This window comes from Mytilus trossulus, chromosome 6 (genome assembly GCF_036588685.1).
Source record: "Mytilus trossulus isolate FHL-02 chromosome 6, PNRI_Mtr1.1.1.hap1, whole genome shotgun sequence".
Classification (NCBI taxonomy): Eukaryota; Metazoa; Mollusca; class Bivalvia; order Mytilida; family Mytilidae; genus Mytilus; species Mytilus trossulus.
This window is the reverse complement of record NC_086378.1, coordinates 90,745,370-90,766,587: the sequence shown is the minus strand read 5'-3', so window position 1 is coordinate 90,766,587 and position 21,218 is coordinate 90,745,370. Positions and strand designations below refer to the sequence as shown.

At 31.4% G+C, this 21,218-nt stretch overlaps 3 protein-coding genes across 3 annotated transcripts; 1 reads left to right on the top strand and 2 right to left on the bottom strand.

The window, feature by feature from the left end:
• On the bottom strand, positions 1–5,711 carry LOC134722208 (uncharacterized). The gene is made up of 5 exons (XM_063585812.1): positions 5,364–5,711; positions 4,696–4,829; positions 4,220–4,357; positions 2,475–2,587; positions 1–1,626 (listed from the first exon to the last, which is right to left on the bottom strand). Coding segments are annotated over exons 1-5 (690 nt in total). The 5' UTR covers positions 5,366–5,711; the 3' UTR covers positions 1–1,323.
• On the top strand, positions 5,705–18,043 carry LOC134722207 (neuroguidin-like). Its single transcript, XM_063585811.1, has 14 exons — positions 5,705–5,847; positions 7,332–7,414; positions 8,206–8,330; positions 8,953–9,090; positions 10,562–10,646; positions 10,934–10,986; positions 11,502–11,604; positions 12,990–13,114; positions 13,579–13,634; positions 13,913–13,961; positions 14,702–14,797; positions 16,243–16,281; positions 17,034–17,055; positions 17,977–18,043. The coding sequence occupies exons 3-14, from the start codon at positions 8,208–8,210 to the stop codon at positions 17,997–17,999; spliced, it is 912 nt and encodes a 303-aa protein (XP_063441881.1). The 5' UTR covers positions 5,705–5,847; positions 7,332–7,414; positions 8,206–8,207; the 3' UTR covers positions 18,000–18,043.
• Positions 18,044–19,411: 1,368 nt separating this feature from the next.
• On the bottom strand, positions 19,412–21,218 carry LOC134723125 (short-chain collagen C4-like; the record flags this gene model as incomplete). Its single annotated transcript, XM_063586765.1, has 3 exons — positions 19,412–19,932; positions 20,475–20,546; positions 21,026–21,218. Coding segments are annotated over 3 exons (729 nt in total), but the record flags the coding sequence as incomplete, so codon positions are not given.

Here is a 21,218-nt window from a genome sequence, read left to right as displayed (position 1 = left end):
TTTACATGGAGAAGATGAGAAAATATCTATTAATAATTTGATTGGTGTGTAACACCACTTTCAGCACAAATGTTCTATTTTGTGTTGGTCAGTTTATATTGGTGGAGGAAGGCGGAGTCCCCAGAGATAACCACCGACCTTCTGTAGGGAAATCTATAAATAAACACTGTTTATAATTGCCTGACATAAAACAAAACTTTGGCTTATGACCTTGAGCTAAATCACAAGGACACAAGGATAACACATTCCAGCTTCCCATATTTATAGTAATATAACTTTGTTAATAAGATACTCATTAAATTTGGATATAATTGTTTAACACTATGTAAATGTAAAAAACATTTCCATTCACAAACACTTGATTAAATTTAGCAAAAAAAAACAATAATCACAACCAAGTTGTGAAGCTGCTGACCTTCAATCCTTCACATAAAATGGCAGTGATTGTATCAACTATGATAGATCAGTATACACAAGTTTTGTGAGTAAAATCTTGACAAACTATTTCCTGTTTTAAATCATAAAGACAAATGTATAAAGTATTTAGTGAACATTTCTTTGGTAAATAGCACCATACTTAAAAGGTAAACTTGAACTTTGCTCTCAAATATAAGCAATTCTTAAGATTTTCCTATGACTTCCTTAATAATAATCAATTATCTAAAATGATTTCCTTCTTTCAATACTTCCTGTTCAATTTAACTTTGACAATTAACCTAATCAATATGAATCAGTCTACATCAAATATTTTCCCTAAATATCCTTCTTTCTGAGTTAAGTTCATCCCAAGTTTTTAAAGATTTTTCTATTTTTCAGATCAATAGATTCTGCTTTTAGCATATCTATAAGAAACAGACTTCATTCAAATTCATTCATCTTAATTTAAGTTGATTTCTAGTTAATCTGTGTTGACGTTACAGGGGCAAAGTATATCAAATGATAAAATCAGTGAATTCTGATGTAGAATTAACAGTTTATAAACTTGCATAGTTAAACTGCACCCTACGCTTAAAGGAACTGCTGGAAAAAACTAATGTATGTGAAGTTAAGTACATGCCCTGACTAATAAATAATACAAATCTTAAAGTATTGATTACTGAATATGCACGTGACCTTTGTAACATAGCATGTGACCTTTGTAACATAGCACGTGACCTTTGTCACATGACCTTCTGACTACTTGAGAAGTACTACACACTACCGGGAAATGTTGAAAATCTATACAAAAATGTACAATATCACAAAGATCTCAAAAATATAAATAAATGTTAACATAATCTCATGACAATATTTTGAACGGACAAGACACAGAGATTCTATTTATCAGCTGATGATTTGTAGCGTCAGATCACTGTTCCTAGAGTTGTCTCCCCTACCCTCAGGTTTATCCTGATTATTTGTCTCTGTCAATGGCACTAAAGTGTTTGTTGTTACAGTCTGATTATTGAGCAAATCAAAAGAAAAGCTACGTCTAAATGACGATGTTGTTGATGACTGCCGTCGTAATAATGGAGGCTTGCCTAAAACTGATTCATGACTTCTTGCTAGAATTTGTAAAGCTGTGTCATAATTTGGAGGTGGTGTCATTGGTGGCTGGTCCTCTGATGGGGGTCTTAATGCTCGGTCCTAAAACAAATAGGAAGAAAAATTACAATATATCTGATTCTTTCCATCTACAACTTATTAAAGGTATAACTTTTGTGAAAATTCCTTTGTAACAACAATTTTCATTGGACTTGGACAAATATTTTGAAGTTTTGTTGTGGGTACCTGTATGTAATTTCTCTAAAAAAAACAAGCAAGCAAGTCATTTTTGCCTCAAAATCTTCATTTTGTCAACGTTGAAACTATTCAGAAGCATACAAAAATTATAACTTTGTTTAGTATTTATGTTTGGCATTGGGATTATACATATGACTTCACATTGTTTACCCTACCAAAGACAATGCAACAGTTTCAGGGACTTTTTCATTTAGGGCATTTTAAGCTCAAATATTTATTAAATGGAATATATTCTAATATGTGGCATTAGAATGGAGATTACTTTATTGTATTTAAAGCTTGGATATCATAAAACTTGTTTTTACTGTTGCAAATATCCCTTTACCTAGCTCCGCTACACATCCCTAAGTAAACTGAATTTGTGACAGTAAAAGCTACGTTTTAGGACAGCCAAGCTTAAATACAATACAGCTATCTCCTAATTCACATAACAATAAGGAGACTAAAATATCATAACTGTAAGCAACTATTGGTCTTCATTTAGCCTTCAACAATGTAACCCAATACTGTACAGTCAATGATAAAAGGCCCAGGAATAGTGTACCAATGTATAGGTTTTGATACCTACACATTAGCCTTTTTCTTATAAATCTCTCCAACATAAAAATACAGCAGGATTTTAATGAATTCTTAGAAATTGAATCTTAAATGTCATGAATGTATAGCAGGACAATTATACTTTTTTTACTCACTCTGAGCATCTGTGGTGTGGGAGGGTACAATCTTGTGTCTATGGCCTCATTATAGGCTGGAGGAGGCTCAAATAAAGACGATCTTTCTGGATCCATGTCGTTATCTATTGAGGCTACAAGATAAATATAGCTTAACACAAGATAAATATAGCTTAACATGAACATTGCTGTCATTATCTATTGATGCTACAAGATAAATATAGCTTAACATGAACATAGCTGGTCTAGTAAAAAGTGTGACAAGGAAATAGATATTCCTTTAAACATATTTCATAAAACCCAAACTTCAACGAACTAAATTAGGTGAATGACACAACAATGTCAGGAAGGATAACAATATGCAATATTCAAGTGTTCATTTCTAAAATACTTCAATGTACTGGTATGTATCATAACACTTAAAACTCTTTACATTTTCATGATTTTGAATGTGTTCACAAATGATTAGCATCAACAGCTACTGTTTACTGTTTTAGATACATACATTATAGATAAATGCTCAAATAAATAACAGACTTTTATAAGGGTTCAAATAGAACCCCTACATATAACAAGACTTATATGAGGGTTAAGATAGTATCCCTCAATTTCGTAGCTGGAAAAGAGAAGTGAAAACTTTCCACATTTATATATGTATATAGTATCAATGACATGTACATCAGTATTTACTCTGATTTCCTAACCTTGACCTTGTTTATGAGAATCAATGGTACTGCCATACTTTCTCTGTTGTCTTGACCTTGACCTTGTTTGTGAGAATCAATGGTACTACCATACTTACTCTGTTGTCTTGACCTTGAACTTGTTTGTGAGAATCAATGGTACTACAGTACTTTCTCTGATTTATTGAACTTCACCATGTTGAGAATCAAAGCTACTGCCATACTTATTCTGATGTCTTGACCTTAACCTTGTTTGTGAGAATTAATGGTACTACATTACTTTCTCTGATTTATTAACTTTGACCTTGTTGCGAATCAAAGCTACTAACATACTTATTCTGATGTCTTGACCTTTACCTTGTTTGTGAGAATCAATAGTTCTACAGTACCTACTTTGATTTCTTAACCTTGACCTTGTTTGTGAGAATCAATTGTACTACCATACTTACTTTGATATCTTGACCTTGATCTTTTTTGTGAGAATCAATGGTACTTCAGAACCTACTCTGATTTATTTACCTTGACCTTGTTTGTGAGAATCAATGGTACTGCCATACTTACTCTGATGTCTTGACCTTGACCTTGTTTGTGAGAACTAATGGTACTGCCATACTTACTCTGATGACTTGACATTTGTTTGTGAGAACCAATGATACTGGCATTCTTTCTCTGATGTCTTGACCTTGACCTTGTTTGTGAGAATCAATGGTAATACAGTACTAGCTCTGAGTTCCTAACTCTGACCTTGATTGTGTGAACCAATTTTACATTACTACAGTACTTACTCTGATTTATTAACCTTGACCTTGTTGAGAATTAAAGCTAATACCATACTTTCTCTGATGGCTTGACCTTGACCTTTTTTGTGAAAATTAATGGTACTACAGTACTTACTTTGATTTCTTAACCTTGACCTTGTTTTTGAGAATCAATGATACATTACTACAGTACTTTCTCTGATTACATAACCTTGACCTTGTTTGTGTGAACCAACAGTATTTTACTACATAACTTACTCTGATTTCGTTACCTTGATCTTGTTTGTGTGAACCAACTGTGACAGCACATTACTACAGTACTCACTCTGATTTCTTAACCTTGACCTTGAAGCATTTCTTTGTCTTTGTTGAAAACAGTATAACACAATAAGGAAAATCACCACAGCTATTCCCACTACGATCATAATTAGTATCGTGTTCTGATTCATCAACTGTTCCTCAGCTGAAATCACATCAAATTTACAACAAAACTATTAATAATGTCCACTTAGCATTTTGAAAGAGGTCAGTTGTATTTGAGTTATAACTAGAGGGTAAGAGCTATTTAACATTATTATGTCCTAATATCATCAATGCTCAGATGAGACAGGTTGCTGACATTCTTTGTTAATTCTCTAAATTAGGGTCAGAAGGGAAACTTTAATCACATCAAACATCATTTCCTTTTTTTTTCTTTTGTGTAAATAGTCAAATTAATCTTGAGATTAACAGTGAATGATATGTCAATAAACATGATAAATATTGAATGAAATTTTCTGTTTCAATCCAAGAAGAACTTACGACACAGATCTATCTTTGAAATACATCTTCCATCATTACAAGTTTTCTCCCCTGAAAGCTCACATGAGCGGTACTCAGGTTCTTTTGGCACAGTTATGGTGGTCATGTTTTTAAATCTAAAATGTTTTCCTAACCTGAAAAATAGTTTAAAAAAAATTAATTATGAAATTATACATTTTTTCTAAATGTTCTATCAATGTTTAAAAAAACAAAAGTAATAAGTAATTATTTCTGTGTATATGCGATATGAAAGATAAGTATAATGGATTAACGAAGAATACGGAAAATGTCACAGTCGCCATTTAGGAGATTGTTATAGTTGACTATGCAGTATTATTTTCCTCATTGTTGACGGCTGTACTAACAAACTTTCAAATACTTCTTATTTTCGAAAGTTATAAAAGGTAAACATGGTAAATAAATAAAAGTTATATATATATATATAACACAATTTCTTTTAATCTAAATCATGTAAATAATCAGGATCAGGATCAAACAAAGGTATGATGCGGTAAATACTCTGAGTACATGGCCGAATAAACTAAGGCCGAACTGTCTGCATGGCCGAAACGTCTTGTTCCCACTCCTCATCGTTCTCAAAGTCATTTAAAAACAAATGAGAAATAAACAACGTGGGTGTACACGATACAAAAATGATTGACACTTACATTTATTACGTTAATACATATCAGTATTATTTATCGTAACTTCAAAGTATTATCTAGATTAATTTTAGGCCATACTGAAGCTTTAATTTGCTCGTACAAGTTCCTTTTTTGAGCACTCCACTCTCTTCTTTCTCTTTATTTTTTAGTCATCTGCGAAATATCCAAACCAACTTCGGTCCATGTTCTCCGGGACCATTCTTTTGGGGAATATTATCACTTTTCTATTGTCTTTTGGTATAATTAAGAGATATATGGTGGCTTGGCTGTTTTATACATATGAAATCTCCCTTTAAATGTCACAGTTCGAAATTGCTGTAAAAAAAATAACACAAAAACATCCGAACTTGTTTATTTTATTACAATCTAAACACGATTTCCGGTTTACAAATTACCAAATTATTTCCCTGGACTTTGTTTTCAACATAATTTGCATCCTATTATCCACAAAATTCGTCTACCTAACGATATAACCATAACAGAAAAGGTATATTTGTGTTATTCAAGTAATCATAAAATGTTGTTGCTGTTAATTGACAGAAAACTATATATTTGAATTGAAAAATATCATTTTTATATCATATATGTTTAAAAAAAATACCAATTTCAACCACTTATGGAAGGTTAAAGTACACATTGTAGACAGAAATATACAAATGTGCCTCTATTTCTTCTTTATTGTGTTTATTTTATGCCCCACCTACAAATGTACGATAGTAGAGGGGCATTATGTTTTCTGGTGTGTGCTTCCGTTTGTCCGTTCGTCTGTTCGTCCGTTTGTCTGTTTGTCCGTCCGTTTGTCTGTTCGTCCGTTCGTCCCGCTTCAGGTTAAAGGGTTTGGTCAAGGTAGTTTTTGATGAAGTTGAAGTCCAATCAACTTGAAACTTAGTATACATGTGCCCTATGATATGATCTTTTTAATGTAAATGCCAAGTTAGAGTTTTGACCCCAATTTTACGGTTCACTGAACATAGAAAATGATAGTGCAAGTTTCAGGTTAAAGTTTTTGGTCAATGTAGTTTTTGATAAAGTAGAAGTCCAATCAACTTAAAACTTAGTATACATGTTCCCTTTGATAAGATCATTCTAATTTTAATGCCAAATTAAGAGAATTTATTCCAATTTCACAGTCCACTAAACATAGAAAATGATAGTGCGTGTGGGGCATCCGTGTACTGTGGACACATTCTTGTTTTTTATTTGTTTGTGCAAAATGTTCAAAAGTAAAGATAAAAATACATATGTATGTGACAAATCCATCCGAGGTATGAAGTTGACCTATTGGATATTGTTTAAATGGTTTTAAATGGTTGCGCTGATTTCACAAGATTCTTTAACATTCTTCAATTATCAAGAATATCAAATGCATTTTGCACTTAACTCTGTTAAATTTGAACGACCAGAATTTCAGGATCATTTGGTCTATATTATATGGAAATTCTTGGGTTCATCAAAATTTGCATCATTTGGTGCCATGAATGTTTGTAAACATTACACGATCCAACTGAAAAATAATTGTTTGGCAATATCATGTTTTAGGAAGGCATTACACATATGTCACATCAAATGATTAACTATGTTGTATCTATTAGTGCTAGGAAGTTATATGCTCCCTTTGGAGTAATCAGATTCAAAATTTGAAGAATGGTGTGCTTCTTTATAATGAAAAAGAAAAAAATCCTTAAAAATCAGCCCTAGAATGGAGATGGTAGCTAACTTCTTGATAGTGTAGACTAAACAAAAACCTAATCTACCAATTATCATGATTATACATGTTATATGTATATTGATATCATCAACACACTTTTGAAAAACAAACCCATTATATTCAAGAGGAATAGCAAGATTTTAACCAAACTATGAATCAGTTGGATCAGATACATCATGTACATGTTCATTGTCACGTTTGGCCTTACATTTATTTTTATTTTGTCCTTTATAGATAAAAATTAAGTTTGAGTTTTTTTCCAGTTGAGTGATGTAACAGAAGTTGTGGTCCTAGGACATAGAGCTGAAAATAATAGTTTGGTGACAAGAATACCTTGGATCCACAAGTAAGGCCATACAAAGTGGTTGTAATTTCCCTTAACCGCTCTTATTATATTTTTCTTTTATTTTGTGAATGAAAAAAATATTGTTGCTCTGGTTTCTTTCGACAATTATTAATTTCAAGTTGTTTTAAATTGTCTTATTATATCCATGTTATCTCTTAAAAGTATGTTAACATTTCTCAATTATCATTCCTTTATTTTCACATTATACCACAATATAGAATGTTAAACAAGGTTTTGCTGTCAGGTTAACAAAAACATTTTCTGTAGACATGGTTGGGCGACACTGATGTTTCACAAAAAAATATTTCCTGTTTGACAGGCCTCAATATTTTCCACATGTATTGGGAATCCATCATTCATATTTCCATGGCCTTACATAATTTGTTAGGCAAGAAGTTGTTAAAAAAAAACAAAAGTTTTGATAAATCATTTAATCTGATAAAACATGAGATAAGAAATTTAACATCAGTTACAAATTTTTTCCATTTATGAATTGAAAGTTCAAGTGCTCTTTTTCAATTAGAAACGTGTTCTCCAAATGTCCCCTATACAAGTTTACAAGTATTATCCCATCTTCCTACACATAAACACACCTTGCTGTTCTATGTGAGCCAAGGCTCCGTGTGGAATACTGTAGTGTAATTTGACCTTTAATGGTTTACTTTTTCAAATTGTGACTTGGATGGTTAGCGATCTCATTGGCACTCATACCACCTCTACTTATATCTATGCAGCCTCTTGAAGTGACTTTGTATTGAAATGTCCTAATAATTTTTTTTTATTATTAAAAGTTATGACTGAAGTACCAAAGGCATTAGAATTAATGTCTGATCTGAGAAGTAAAACACAAGATGTTATTAACCATACAGACAACATTTTAAAGAAGGCCAAGGAAGGACAATATGATACGTCAAAGGTAAATAGAGCTAAATACCAGATATCATTAATCAGACAGCATTATAAAAAAGGCCAAAGAAGGACAGTATGATACGTCAAAGGTAAATAAAGCTAAATTCCAGATATCATTAATCAGACAGCATTATAAAAAAGGCCAAAGAAGGACAGTATGATACGTCAAAGGTAAATAAAGCTAAATTCCAGATATCATTAATCAGACAACATTATAAAAAAGGCCAAAGAAGGACAATATGATACATCAAAGGTAAATAGAGCTAAATACCAGATATCATTAATCAGTCAATATTTAAAGAAGGCCAAGGAAGGACAGTTTGATATGTCAAAGGTCATGAAGGTAAATAGAGCTTAATACCAGATATCATTAATCAGACAGTATTTCAAGGAAGGCTCTAATGCCACATCTTAATTATCTCCCTTGAATTATACAAATATCTTCTCTGTTCATGATCAAATAATTCTGTAATTCTCATGTATTTTTATGAAAGACTGGTTTATGCAATCTTATATTCAAGAAAATATAAGTTGATGATCAGTTTTGTTTTAATTTTATACAAATTTTATAAAGATGACAGCCAAATAGATATTCCTGTTTCATCTAAAGAGTATAATTTCTGTTTTAGGGAATCAGTTTTCTTGAGACCAAGTACCAGTTGTTACTAAGTTATTTGATTGACTCAACATTCCTATTCCACAAGAAGACAAGCAGCCAGTCCATCAGTGGGGATCCTTCTATAGAACGACTTGTAGAGATTCGTACTGTATGTTCAATCAATATACATTTAGATAACCACTTGACTTAAAACTAGCAATATTAACCTCATCATATCAATTAATGTAGCATAAAATTGAAAATAGAAATGGGGAATATGTCAGAGACAACAACCCGACCATATAAAAAACAACAGCAGAAGGTCACCAACAGGTCTCCAATGTAGCGAGAAACCCCCGCACCCGGAGGCGTCCCTCAGCTGGCCCCTTAAAAATATATACTAGTTCAGTGATAATGAACGCCATACTAATTTCCAAATTGTACACAAGAAACTAAAATTTAAAAAATACAAGACAAACAAAGGCCAGAGGCTCCTGACTTGGGACAGGTGCAAAAATGTGGCGGGGTTAAACATCTTTATGAGATCTCAACCCTCCCCCTATACCTCTAGCCAATGTAGAAAAGTAAATGCATAACAATACGCACATTTAAAATTCAATTCAAGAGAAGTCCGAGTCTGATGTCAGAAGATGTAACCAAAGAAAATAAACAAAATGACAATAATACATAAATAACAACAGACTACTAGCAGTTAACTGACATGCCAGCTCCAGACTTCAGTTAAACTGATTGAAAGATTATGATTTCATCATATGAATATCAGGCACAATCCTTCCCGTTAGGGGTTTAGTATCATACCATCATAACATATATGAGAAGAACATAACCCGTGTCATGCCAACAACTGTTTTTTGAATAAATGTGTTTAGTTCCGATGCAGAGACACTATAAGTAAATCAATATTAACGCCAAAATAAGCAATCTTTAATGACCTGACAACAGTATCATAACTATATCCCTTCTTGATAAGTCTATTTAAAGGTTTTGTTAGTTTCTGGGGTGAATACTGACATTTTTGTGCTTTATAAAGAATATTTCCATAAAAAATTGGATGTATTTTAAGACAATATATTTATTTACAAAGGAGATATACATTATTGTTATTAATATAAAAATGAAGAGATATGGTATGATTGCCAATGAGACATCTATCCACCAGAGTTAAAAGGAAGTCAAAGTCTACCATTATAGGCCCCTGTTCAGCCTTCAACAATATGAAAAACACATACTGTTTTGCATGGTATACAGTCAGCTATAAAATGCTCAGACATGAAAAATGTGAAATATTTTAAATAAGAAAACTAATTGATAAAACTTTTTACTATAAACAAATATGACTGACATGCATATACAACAACCACTGGGTTACATGCCTGAGATAGGCACATACAGAATGTGTCAGGATTGTATATGTTTGTGGGTGATCAACCTTTCCCTAAACTACGGTATTACAAAATCATCTGCCCACTCTCAAAGAACAATGGCAAAACTGAATATAAATTATTAAAAGATGATCAAAAGATTTTCCTTTAACATTACATGGTGTTCTAATTTTTGTACAAAATGTGACTACTTTTTTGGAAAATCTATATTACTTGGTTTATTCTTGATTGTTTAAGGTATTGGAGAAGATGAGACCAATAGATCAGAAACTCAAGTATCAGATAGATAAAGTGATTAAAACAGCGACCACAGGAGGAACAGGTATATGTAACAAGCTACCATTGGAGTGATAATTTTGGAATATTTTTTTTATGGAAATTTAACAAATAATTAATTTTCTGCTATAATTGTCAGGTACATCCCAGAATGGTTCAAACACCCAGAATGACCATGACAATATAAGACATTTTCTTTTTTTATTCTCTGTACCATAATCTATAGATCAACATAATCCAGCATATATATATCTTTGGTTATTTACAAGAGCGAATTCATGATGTAAATTACATTCAAACATAAATCTAAATCCATTATTGTTTTATTTTTAGATGAGGCAGATCCACTCAGATTTAAAGCCAATCCAAATAATTTCACTAACAAGGTAATCTTTCTTCTAATATAATTTGTATACAATATAAAAAAAATATGTGTTTTACCGTTTGATTGCCAATTAGACTACTCTCCACAAGAGATCAAAATGACACATAAATTAACAACTATAGGTCACCGTATGGCCTTCAACGATGAACAAAGCCCATACTGCATAGTCAGCTATCAAATGCCTGGAAATGACAATGTGAAACAATTTTTATAACTCTTTATTACATGGTTGCTATGGACTTCCCTAGCTATCAGATGGTTGCTATGGATTCTCACACTGATGATTATCACATGGTTACTATCCAATATCAGATGAAGATCTCACACTATGAATGATTGCTATGGACTTCTAATACTATCTTATAGTAGCTAGTAACAGATATTTTAGTGATTTTGCATATTAACTTGTATGATATGTTTGATATTTTAGAATATAAACAAGCCACCAATCAAAAATGATTAACAGCCAAAACTATGCAAATTAATATAGCTCTAAGATAATTTATTATTTTGTAGTTAGAGGATGAAGATGAATCGGGAACAGATGAGGACAACGAAACAAAATCTACCAACAAATCAAAAGTTTATGTCCCACCAAGACTTACACCTGTACATTATGGTAATTCTATAATAAGTTAAATACCCTTTTCAGCTCACATTGTCCAACAGGATTGATGAGTTTTTATCATCACCTGGCTTCAGTCATCTGTTAAACTTGTCTGTGGTCATTTGTTAACTTTTACAAAAAATCTTCTCTGAAACCAAACTAAACCACAGTCATCTTTGGGTTATGCAGTCTAAAAAATTGCTTCATTGATCCTGCTTGACAACCAACATGGCTGCCTAGACTAAAAATAGAACAAGGAGGGGGGATGACAAGCAAGTATTTTCATTATCTTTTTAAACTTGTTATACAAAAATGAAAATCTGTCAAGTTGGAAATGTTCAGAATGTCATGTTCTGTTTACAACATGTGTTGTCCAAGATTTTGGGAACACATTGTTTTAGAGTAACGTCCCTAAAATGATGATATGTATAGATATAGATAAATTGTAAATATGGTCATCAAAACCTGATCTACAAAATTCAAATAAATAGGAGTTACAAATATGTAAACATAAATATCAAGTTGGAATATTCAGCGCTTTTATTTGTGGGAACTTAATTTACTATACTTAAACTGTAAACAAATAAGATCACCAAAACATGATCTACAAATCAGCCATCATAGATGAAATGGTTTTTAATTCTGTATGAGCTTTTTGTTATCTATTAATCATGTTTTTCTTTGTCTAATATGTTCTCCTATTTATTTGTATTGTAGTCCTGTAATATTATGTTGTCATTTCAATGTTATATTTAACTTTGCCATTAAAGTGCGAGGTTTGGCATGCCATAAAACCAGGTTCAACCAACCACTTTTATTCCCCTTTAAAAGTGTCCTGTACCAAGTCAGGAAGATGGTCATTGTTATATTATTGTTCGTTTCTCTGTGTGTTGCATTTTAACGTTGAGTCGTTTGTGTTTCCTCTTATTTTTGAGATATTGAGATAAGATGTGGCACGGTACTTGTCTATCCCAAATTCATGTGTTTGGTTTTCATGTTATATTTGTTATTCTCATGGTGTTTTGTCTGATGCTTAGTCCGTTTCTGTGTGTGTTGCGTTTCGGTGTTGTGTCGTTGTTCTCCTCTTATATTTAATGTGTTTCGCTCGGTTTTGGTTTGTTACCCCGATTTTGTTTTTTGTCCATGGATTTATGAGTTTTGAACAGCGGTATACTACTGTTGCCTTTATTTGTCCTTAAAAGGCAATTTTAACACCTTTTTTTAACCATTTTAACAGACATGAATTAGACAGTAAAAGTTTAAGTTGAGCTTATGTTTATAAGAGTTATGATCCTTTATGTTTATTTATTTTAACAGATTTGGATGAGACAGTACAAGATAAAAATTACCATATGTTTTACAAGAGTTATGACCCTTTGTGATTATTTATTTAACAGATTTGGATGAGACGGTTAAAGATAAAGAAAGTAAGGCAATAGAGAGAGCAAAGAAGAGAGCTTTAAGTAGTAGTATACTGAAAGAACTGAGAGACGAATATTACGAAGGACCAGAAGAAGTCAAGGTTAAAATCATTTACTTGAGTTTTCATGACTTCCTCTTTGATGCTTACCCCACAATTTCTTTATTCTTAAAAATGGATGTCAAATAAAAGCTTAAAGAAATCCTAGACCTGTCAAAATATGTATTTGATTTTACTTCATAACTTGCAAGTGACACTGTATCTGAATTAACTGTAACAAGATGTACAAAAGTACCTCTTACATGTAATATCATATACAAAATATTGCTTAAAAATTATTTTAACCTGTACAAAATTTGAAAAATAATAATTAAGCAGAATATACATATACAATTGAAATTTATTAAAACAAAGAACAATAATCAAAAACAAAAGAAGGCACATTATTTTTTGTACAAAATCACAACTTGTACACAACATATGCATTATGTGGTATTTAAGAGTGAGTTTTTAATGTTAAACCCAGTAGTGTATTAACAAACTGTTTAATGTTGTTTATATTGTAGGAAAGTATTGACTTACACAGATTTAAAGCCAACAAGAAAGCTAAAGAAAGGACAGAGTATGTAGTTAATTAAAGTAGAAATTAGTATGCTAATCACTTTAGTCAAACAAAATACTAGAATAATATATGTTTCATGAAAACTCAAAGAAAATCTTATTAATTTCAATCATTTATTATTATTTTGTCAAGAATATAATCAAAAAGATATCATTAAATTTCTCTTTTTGTATTTAAAATGTTACCAAACATGAATGCTTTGTTGGCACAGAAAAATCAATGGTCTGTGCACAATTTGATTATCCTCAAAATTTTATACTTTTAACAATTGATTTCAGATATGAAGAAGAAAGAATGATGAGAATGTCCATATCAAAGAAAGATAAGGTAAGATTGTCTAACTTATAAACACATGTTATTATGAGGGACCTCGGTGGCTGAGTAGTCTAAGTAGTTACTACTGTAATCATTAGCCAGTTAACACTGAGGTTGCGAGTTCGAACCCCACTATTGCAGGTGCTTTCAACTCCAATCTTAATTGACTAGAAATGTCAATTTTCCTATCCAATGTCTGTGGTTCATCCACTTATCAAAACTGGCCGTCACAAAAAGACCAAAAGATGTGCTTAAAAGTGGGGTTCAAAACACAAAAAATAAAAATCAACTCACATTTTATCATGAAAGTAATAAACAACAATCTTGATATAGTTTGTATTATAAAATAAAGGCCATCATAATGAAGGAAAGCAATAATGATTACATATTAGTACATACAAGATTACTTCATTATATGCACTTATATTTGTTGTATGCCTGATCGAAAGAAATTAATAGAGTCAATAGTGCTGAAAGTTGTCCTTATCACAAATAATCAATTAACTATTAATGTTCAGTGAAAAGGAATCAGAATTATGAAAACTATAAGACAGTACAACAAACCACTCTTAACCAACAATAAGTTTATGTATGAACATATTCAAACAACTTTAAAAAAAATAACTAATGTTTCAAACACTCTGACATTATACAGCAAATTCTATTTATAAATTCTTTTATATGTAATTATTTATAGAATGTAACGTCATTTCTAATACAATAATGCAATTTATAAATGTTTCTATTTTTAGAATGCTATGAGAAAATTGGGAACTTTATCATCTTTAAATAACCTGACCCAGTTTGATGACATCAGTATATTAGATGATGAAAGACAAGGAGAATTTGTATGTATTCAGTGTACTATAGATGTATTGTTAGTCTTTCTGTTTATTTGTATTCCTCCCATTGCCTATGCCTAATAATGACCATGGTATAAGTACTCAACATAAACCATTGGGATATGATATGACCATACATCTCTACTGCTTCTGTGATGCCTTATTAGGATTTTAAGATTTCTTAAATAAACAAAATGTGTCCTAAGTACATGGATGCCCCACTGGCACTATCAGTTTCTATGTTCAGTGGACCGTGAAATTGGAGTCATAACTCTTATTTGGTATTAAAATTAGAAAGATCATATCATAAGGAACATGTGTAATAAGTGTCAAGTTGATTGAACTTCAACTTCCTCAAAAACTACCTTGACCAAAAACTCTAACCTGAAGCAGGATGAACAGACGAACGAACAGACAGCCAGAAGAAGGAAAGTAAAGACCAGAAAACATAATGCCCCTATACTATCGTAGGTGGGGTTTAAAAACATAAAAAAACAAGAATGTGTCCAAAGTTCACGGATGCCCCACTCTCACTATAATTTTCCATGTTCAATGGACCCTGAAATTGGGTAAAAAGTCTAGTGTGGCATTAAAATTAGAAAGATCATACCATAGGGAACTTGTGTACTAAGCTTCAAGTTGATTGGACTTCAACATCATCAAAAACTACCTTGACCAAAAACTTTAACCTGAAACTAACACTGTCATTTTCTATGTTCAGTGGACTGTGAAATTGGGGTAAAAAGTCTAATTTGGCTTTAAAATTTGAAAGATCATATCAAAAGGAACATGTGTACTAAGTTTCAAGTTGATTGGACTTCAGCTTCATCAAAAACTACCTTGACTTAACCTAAAGCGGGACAGACGGACGAACGAACTAACGGACAAACGAACGCACAGACCAGAAAACATAATGCCCCTCTACTATCGTAGGTGGGGCATAAAAACTTATTTTATTTTAGGTCTAGGGTTGGGTTGGTTTTAGTGTAAGGACAAGAGCTTATGTAACGATTATGAATAGGTAAGGGTTTTAGATGATGAATTATTAAGCATAGATCTATAAGGTTTGGGACCCCTAAGTAAACAAAAGGGCAGAACAAAAACTTTGATAAAATGTCTTCAAGAAAAACAAGTTTAGAAAAACTAGTATATCTTTTCTTTTGAAGCTTTCAACAGCACAAAAAGTTATATAGAATTGTCCTAAAAGCATGGCAATTTCAAAAGAGAAATCATTTTCAATGTCAAACATCATGAACATGGCAAAACACATTGAAAAAATGGTATATTACTTATTATCTCCCCTTAGTGTTGTTTGGATAACAATTTAAAATATTCTAAATGGTAGAAAAGTCAATTCATATAAATTATATCTGCTATTTTACAGAAAATTTGTGTATTTTTAAACATAAAAGTATAAATGAAATGTCAATAGTTTGTCTTTCTATTTGTAGTCTATGGAAAAAGGGAAGAAAAGAAAATTTAACAGCAAGGTAAGATATATCTGTACTGATTATATAAACTATGGGAAGCTATGAAGATATTATATGGGTCTAGTCAAAAGTCCTGTGCACTTTTCAGATATTACTGGAATTTTTCACACTTATGAATGTCGTCCTAGTATAACATTTCAGATATTTTAACTATGGTCATGTAATATATCTGAAATTTGAAAATTTGTTTTAAAGAAATTTGCCAATCGAAAACAATGAGTTGAAGTTTATAGAACTAAATGACAGTCTTAGTATATTTGTTATCCACAAATATCTCATGATTCTCATCACAATGATATACAGGGAAATCACTAGTAGAACAAACAGGGGAGATAATTACATACAGTCTGATATTAGAGATATTGAAAAACTTACAAAATGCATGGAAAATATTAAGTGAAATAAAATGAATGTGAGAAAGAAGGAAAAGGAGATTTGTTTTGAAATACTGGTCATGGATCATTAAATTGTTGTTTTCCACTAGCTGTATGTAAATTACTCCAAGTTTGTTGGTTATGAGGGGATTTTAAAGTCCCTTCCTTCCCATCAAAATATATTTTAATGAATAATGATTACATATTTTGCATTTGCAAGTTTTACATTTTGACAAAAAGAAAGGACTCATAAAATCTAACTGTTATTTTTACAACTTGCTAATGGTTAACAAAATACACATCATTAAATTGTCATTATTGACTCTTAAGTATAATTATAAATATATTTTGTAATAATATATAATGTTTCTTTTACAGGGCAAGAAAGGAAAGAAAGGAGGTAATTAGTTTTCACATCTTAAACAAATCAACCATTCTTAGAGACATATTTCAATGAAAAATTGATACCACAGAACTTTCAACAAAAAATTATTAAAACTCAGCCAAAAATACTCCATCAAAAAAATGAATTTCGTATTATACTCTTTATCAATTTAAACTCTGACTGCTGTTTACGATAACTCTCTTCATGTATTTAAAAATTACTTATTTTAAAATTGTCCCCTTATAAATAAAGGAGATGTGGTATGATTGCAAATGAGACAAGTATATGATAGATTCCAAATGACAAAGATAAAAGCACTTATAGGTCATTAAAAAAACAAATACTGATCTGCCTTCAATAATGAAGAAAATCCATACTGGCTCATCAGATTTATAAGGCCCCAACATGACAAAACGTGAAACAATTCAAACAAACAAAACCAACAGTCTTGTTTATGTCAAATAAGCTCGAAATAAATATAACACACAACGACAACCACTGATTACAGGTTCAGGAATGCTACAGTGTTAAACATGATTTTGGTGTAACAGCACAAAATGAAAAAAAAATTAAAATTCAGTTGTCTTGACTTATTCGATGGGCAAGAAGCACAAAATCATCTGATGACTGATGTAGAAAAACAATGAACAAAGTACACATCTTAGAAAACACACAATTACTGAATGTTGCTTCAAAGCCAGTAACTTCTAAGAAATAAATCATGTACTCCCAGGTTATATAAGAACTTGAATGTGAAGTAGGTTTATGTTATGTACACTGTTCTAGAATTGGGGAGTTCTAGAATTGGGGAGATAATTTCATATAATTGTCTCCCTTTAGAAATGTATTTGTTATATCAAACAAATATAATTCTTTGGATGATCCCCTCATCGTGTTGTAACTTGATTTTTCAGTGTTTCTTTTTTTCTATTGCAGGATTTAAGAAGAAGAGGAGATGATTTATACAATAAAATTATGAAAATTAATTTATGTTCATGTATTTTTAAAGTGCCAGTCTTTGTAAGAATCAGGCAATTTAGGTAAAAATTTAAACACGATTAGAAAAAAAAACACCGAGCTAATCATGCTATTTAATACTAACCATCATCCTGAGTGAAAAAGTATTAGTCTTTCATTTGTGTGTATCTGGTAATATCAAATAACTTGGTTCGAAAATTGGTTAGAATGATAGCAAATTACAGAGTTATCTCCCCTTATTTGTTAATTTCTAGTGCATTTCAACCAAATTGTATCTTCTATTACCAGAACAGAAAATTGAAATGAATTTTATTTTTATGCATAACTACATATTATTAACTGAAATCAATGTCAAATTGGGTGGGGTTTTTTAGTCATGTTTTCACCACTGTCTGATTCTTATGCAGACTGGCACTTAAAATAAAGACTAAAAACCAAATAATAGAAAGAAAATAATATTGAAGATTTGTTGTCATCTAAATACATATCTAATACATAACAAAGTACTTTATAGTTAAAATGAACATTCTTATGTAATTCATTTACCAGTTGAAATATTAGTAACAGGATTTAATTATGAAATATAAAAAAGAATATGTGGTATTATTGCCAATGAGACAACTATCCACAAAAGACCAAACATTAACAACTATATCAGTACATTCATAATAAAGATTTTTATTTTCCATATGAGGATATATTTACCAATTTGTTGTTCAATCTGCCTATTTATCTAAACCAAGTGATTCCCTGATTATTAACAAATATCCATCTACTTCGACATGGATACTAGAGTGAAAAGAAATATAAATTCACCTGATAGCTTCTACAATTTTTTTAGTTTTCCCCCCTTACAATGTTATTACAGAATTCAGAATGTTTTCCCTGAAATAAGATATGGACAAAAAGAAACTGTTTCATTCATTAATACAATCATTCAACAGGCCAATCTATAAGTGAGATGAAGCACTGCAATTATTGGACTGATTAATGGATTTGGATTTTGTTAATCATTTGAGTGTTTTTGTGTCATGAATTATGATATTCTTTCTTTTCTATTTGAAACCATGTTGTAATTTTACTAGATACAATCTTAGATTTTAGGAAAAGCATCATACATATATGTTTGCATCATATATCAGAATGTGAGTTCTTACAATTGCAACATGCAAGGAGGTGCAGTATCCACAGTAATACAAAACTCACCTAAATTACTTAATTTACAGTTCTTGTTTTTGTAACAATATTATATGTCCCACTTTGTGTATTTAGGCTCTTCAATAGTATACAATCCCTTGCAACCGCATCAATAAAATATTTGAAGGATAAAGTTATTTTTTCTTTTATTTAAATTAGTTTTTGTTAATTGTCATTTTGTCTCTGACATCTGGACTAAATATAATTATAAGGAATCAAATATACTGTTGAAATGTTCTAAGATTATTTAAGTTTATTGAGAGCAGACCACACATGTTATTGGTGTGTCGTGTTTGTATGGAGGACAGTATAGTGAACCACATTGTGCTAGGGTTGTATAAAACAAGTAGCCATCTTGATTTGAGGTTCCACCTGGTAGATATTCTGGACTATTGTCCATACAGACATATGTAGAAGCCGCAGGATGAGATGGTAGACCTCCAGCAAGAAAACCATGATATTCCATTTTCCATCCAGGATAGCAAGTATTTCTGCCTGGTATCATGATACTGTCTGTGGTTTGTTTGGCTCTACACACACTGCATGGTACATTTTTGTTATGTTCGTCCTTGAAATGTCCTTCATACTCGGCTCCATAGATGTTGGCATAATCTGAGTCATTGGTTCTTTGTAAGATTGAAATGTTTGGATCCTCTGGTAGACATACAGGGTTTGCCGCTGACCCACTGTGACCATACCAGGCTCCAGCAGCATAACCTAGTAATAAATTAATTTTCTGAAATCTTTATGTCTATAACTTTGTAGAACAAAGTATTTGTATTTGAATAATAGTCTTATAACATCATAATTGTCCACCAAATAAACATTCATTATTCAAATTTGCTTTGAAGAAAATGTCAGTCTGTTCTATGTAATTTTGACATGTACAACATTTTGATTGTTCACTGACCTTAAAACAAAATCAGATATTGCATTAAATGATATATTTTATTGTGTTGTTTCTTTCATTTTATTAGTTTATTTAGATATTTTGGCCAATTTTGCTACGTTTTTTTGATTATTGATTTTCTACCATTATCTTGTTAGTTTTATGTATAAAACAGAGGTAAATTTTATTCGAAAATAAAGAATGCTCTTGTCCATTGTGTGTGTTTTTTTAATTTTTACACGAAATCAATGAGAGCTGATACCTTAGCTCTTTTGAAATTCATGATGGAATCTGATGGCAGTGATGCAGGAGACCAGGCTATGTGATGAACGTTATGTGGTATTGTGAGTAACAGGAGGCCATCTCTTACCTGTGTACACTACTTCTGTGTTATTATGACTACAGTGTTTTCGTCCCCACCTGACATATGTAGAACCAAAATCTACAATTTAAAAATAAAAATGTTAGCTTCATTGTTGCAATCATTAATATATGACTGCAAAATTTTTGCATTAGCATTAAACTTCGTTTGATTTCAACAAAAATCGAATTCTTGGAGTTCTTTGATATCTGCTGAATCCAACATTGTATATAGATTTTGGAATCTGGGTCCTGTTATCACATTGGTCCACATTGAGGTCAAAATGCATTCATTGATACATTTTCAACACGCTCTGTTCCAAACAATCTAGAAAAACTAAGGCATCAAACACCAGGATAATCTATGGTAATCTTTTCCTAAGGTAGTTGAAATATGGATTTAGTTAAACTAACTTTGTCAAAATGTGCATAGCAAAAGCCAATTAAAAACACTGAATAATTGTTTTCCATTAATCTGTTAAAATTCCAAATATCATCAGTACACTTTTAACCATTTAAGACGCTTTTCAAGGAAGAGCCACCACTAGCTATAAAACTTACTTTGAGCAGACTGTAGCAGCTGTACTGATGCCGTTAATGTTTGTATTTGTTGTGATGTTGTAGTCGTTATCGCGTCAAGACGAGCAGACAAGTCTTGAATCTTTTGTTCAAGCTGATTAACAACATCTCCATCATTCAGAAGCAAACGTTTATTCTGAAGAGTACACTCTGAATAAGAAAGAAATCCCAGGTA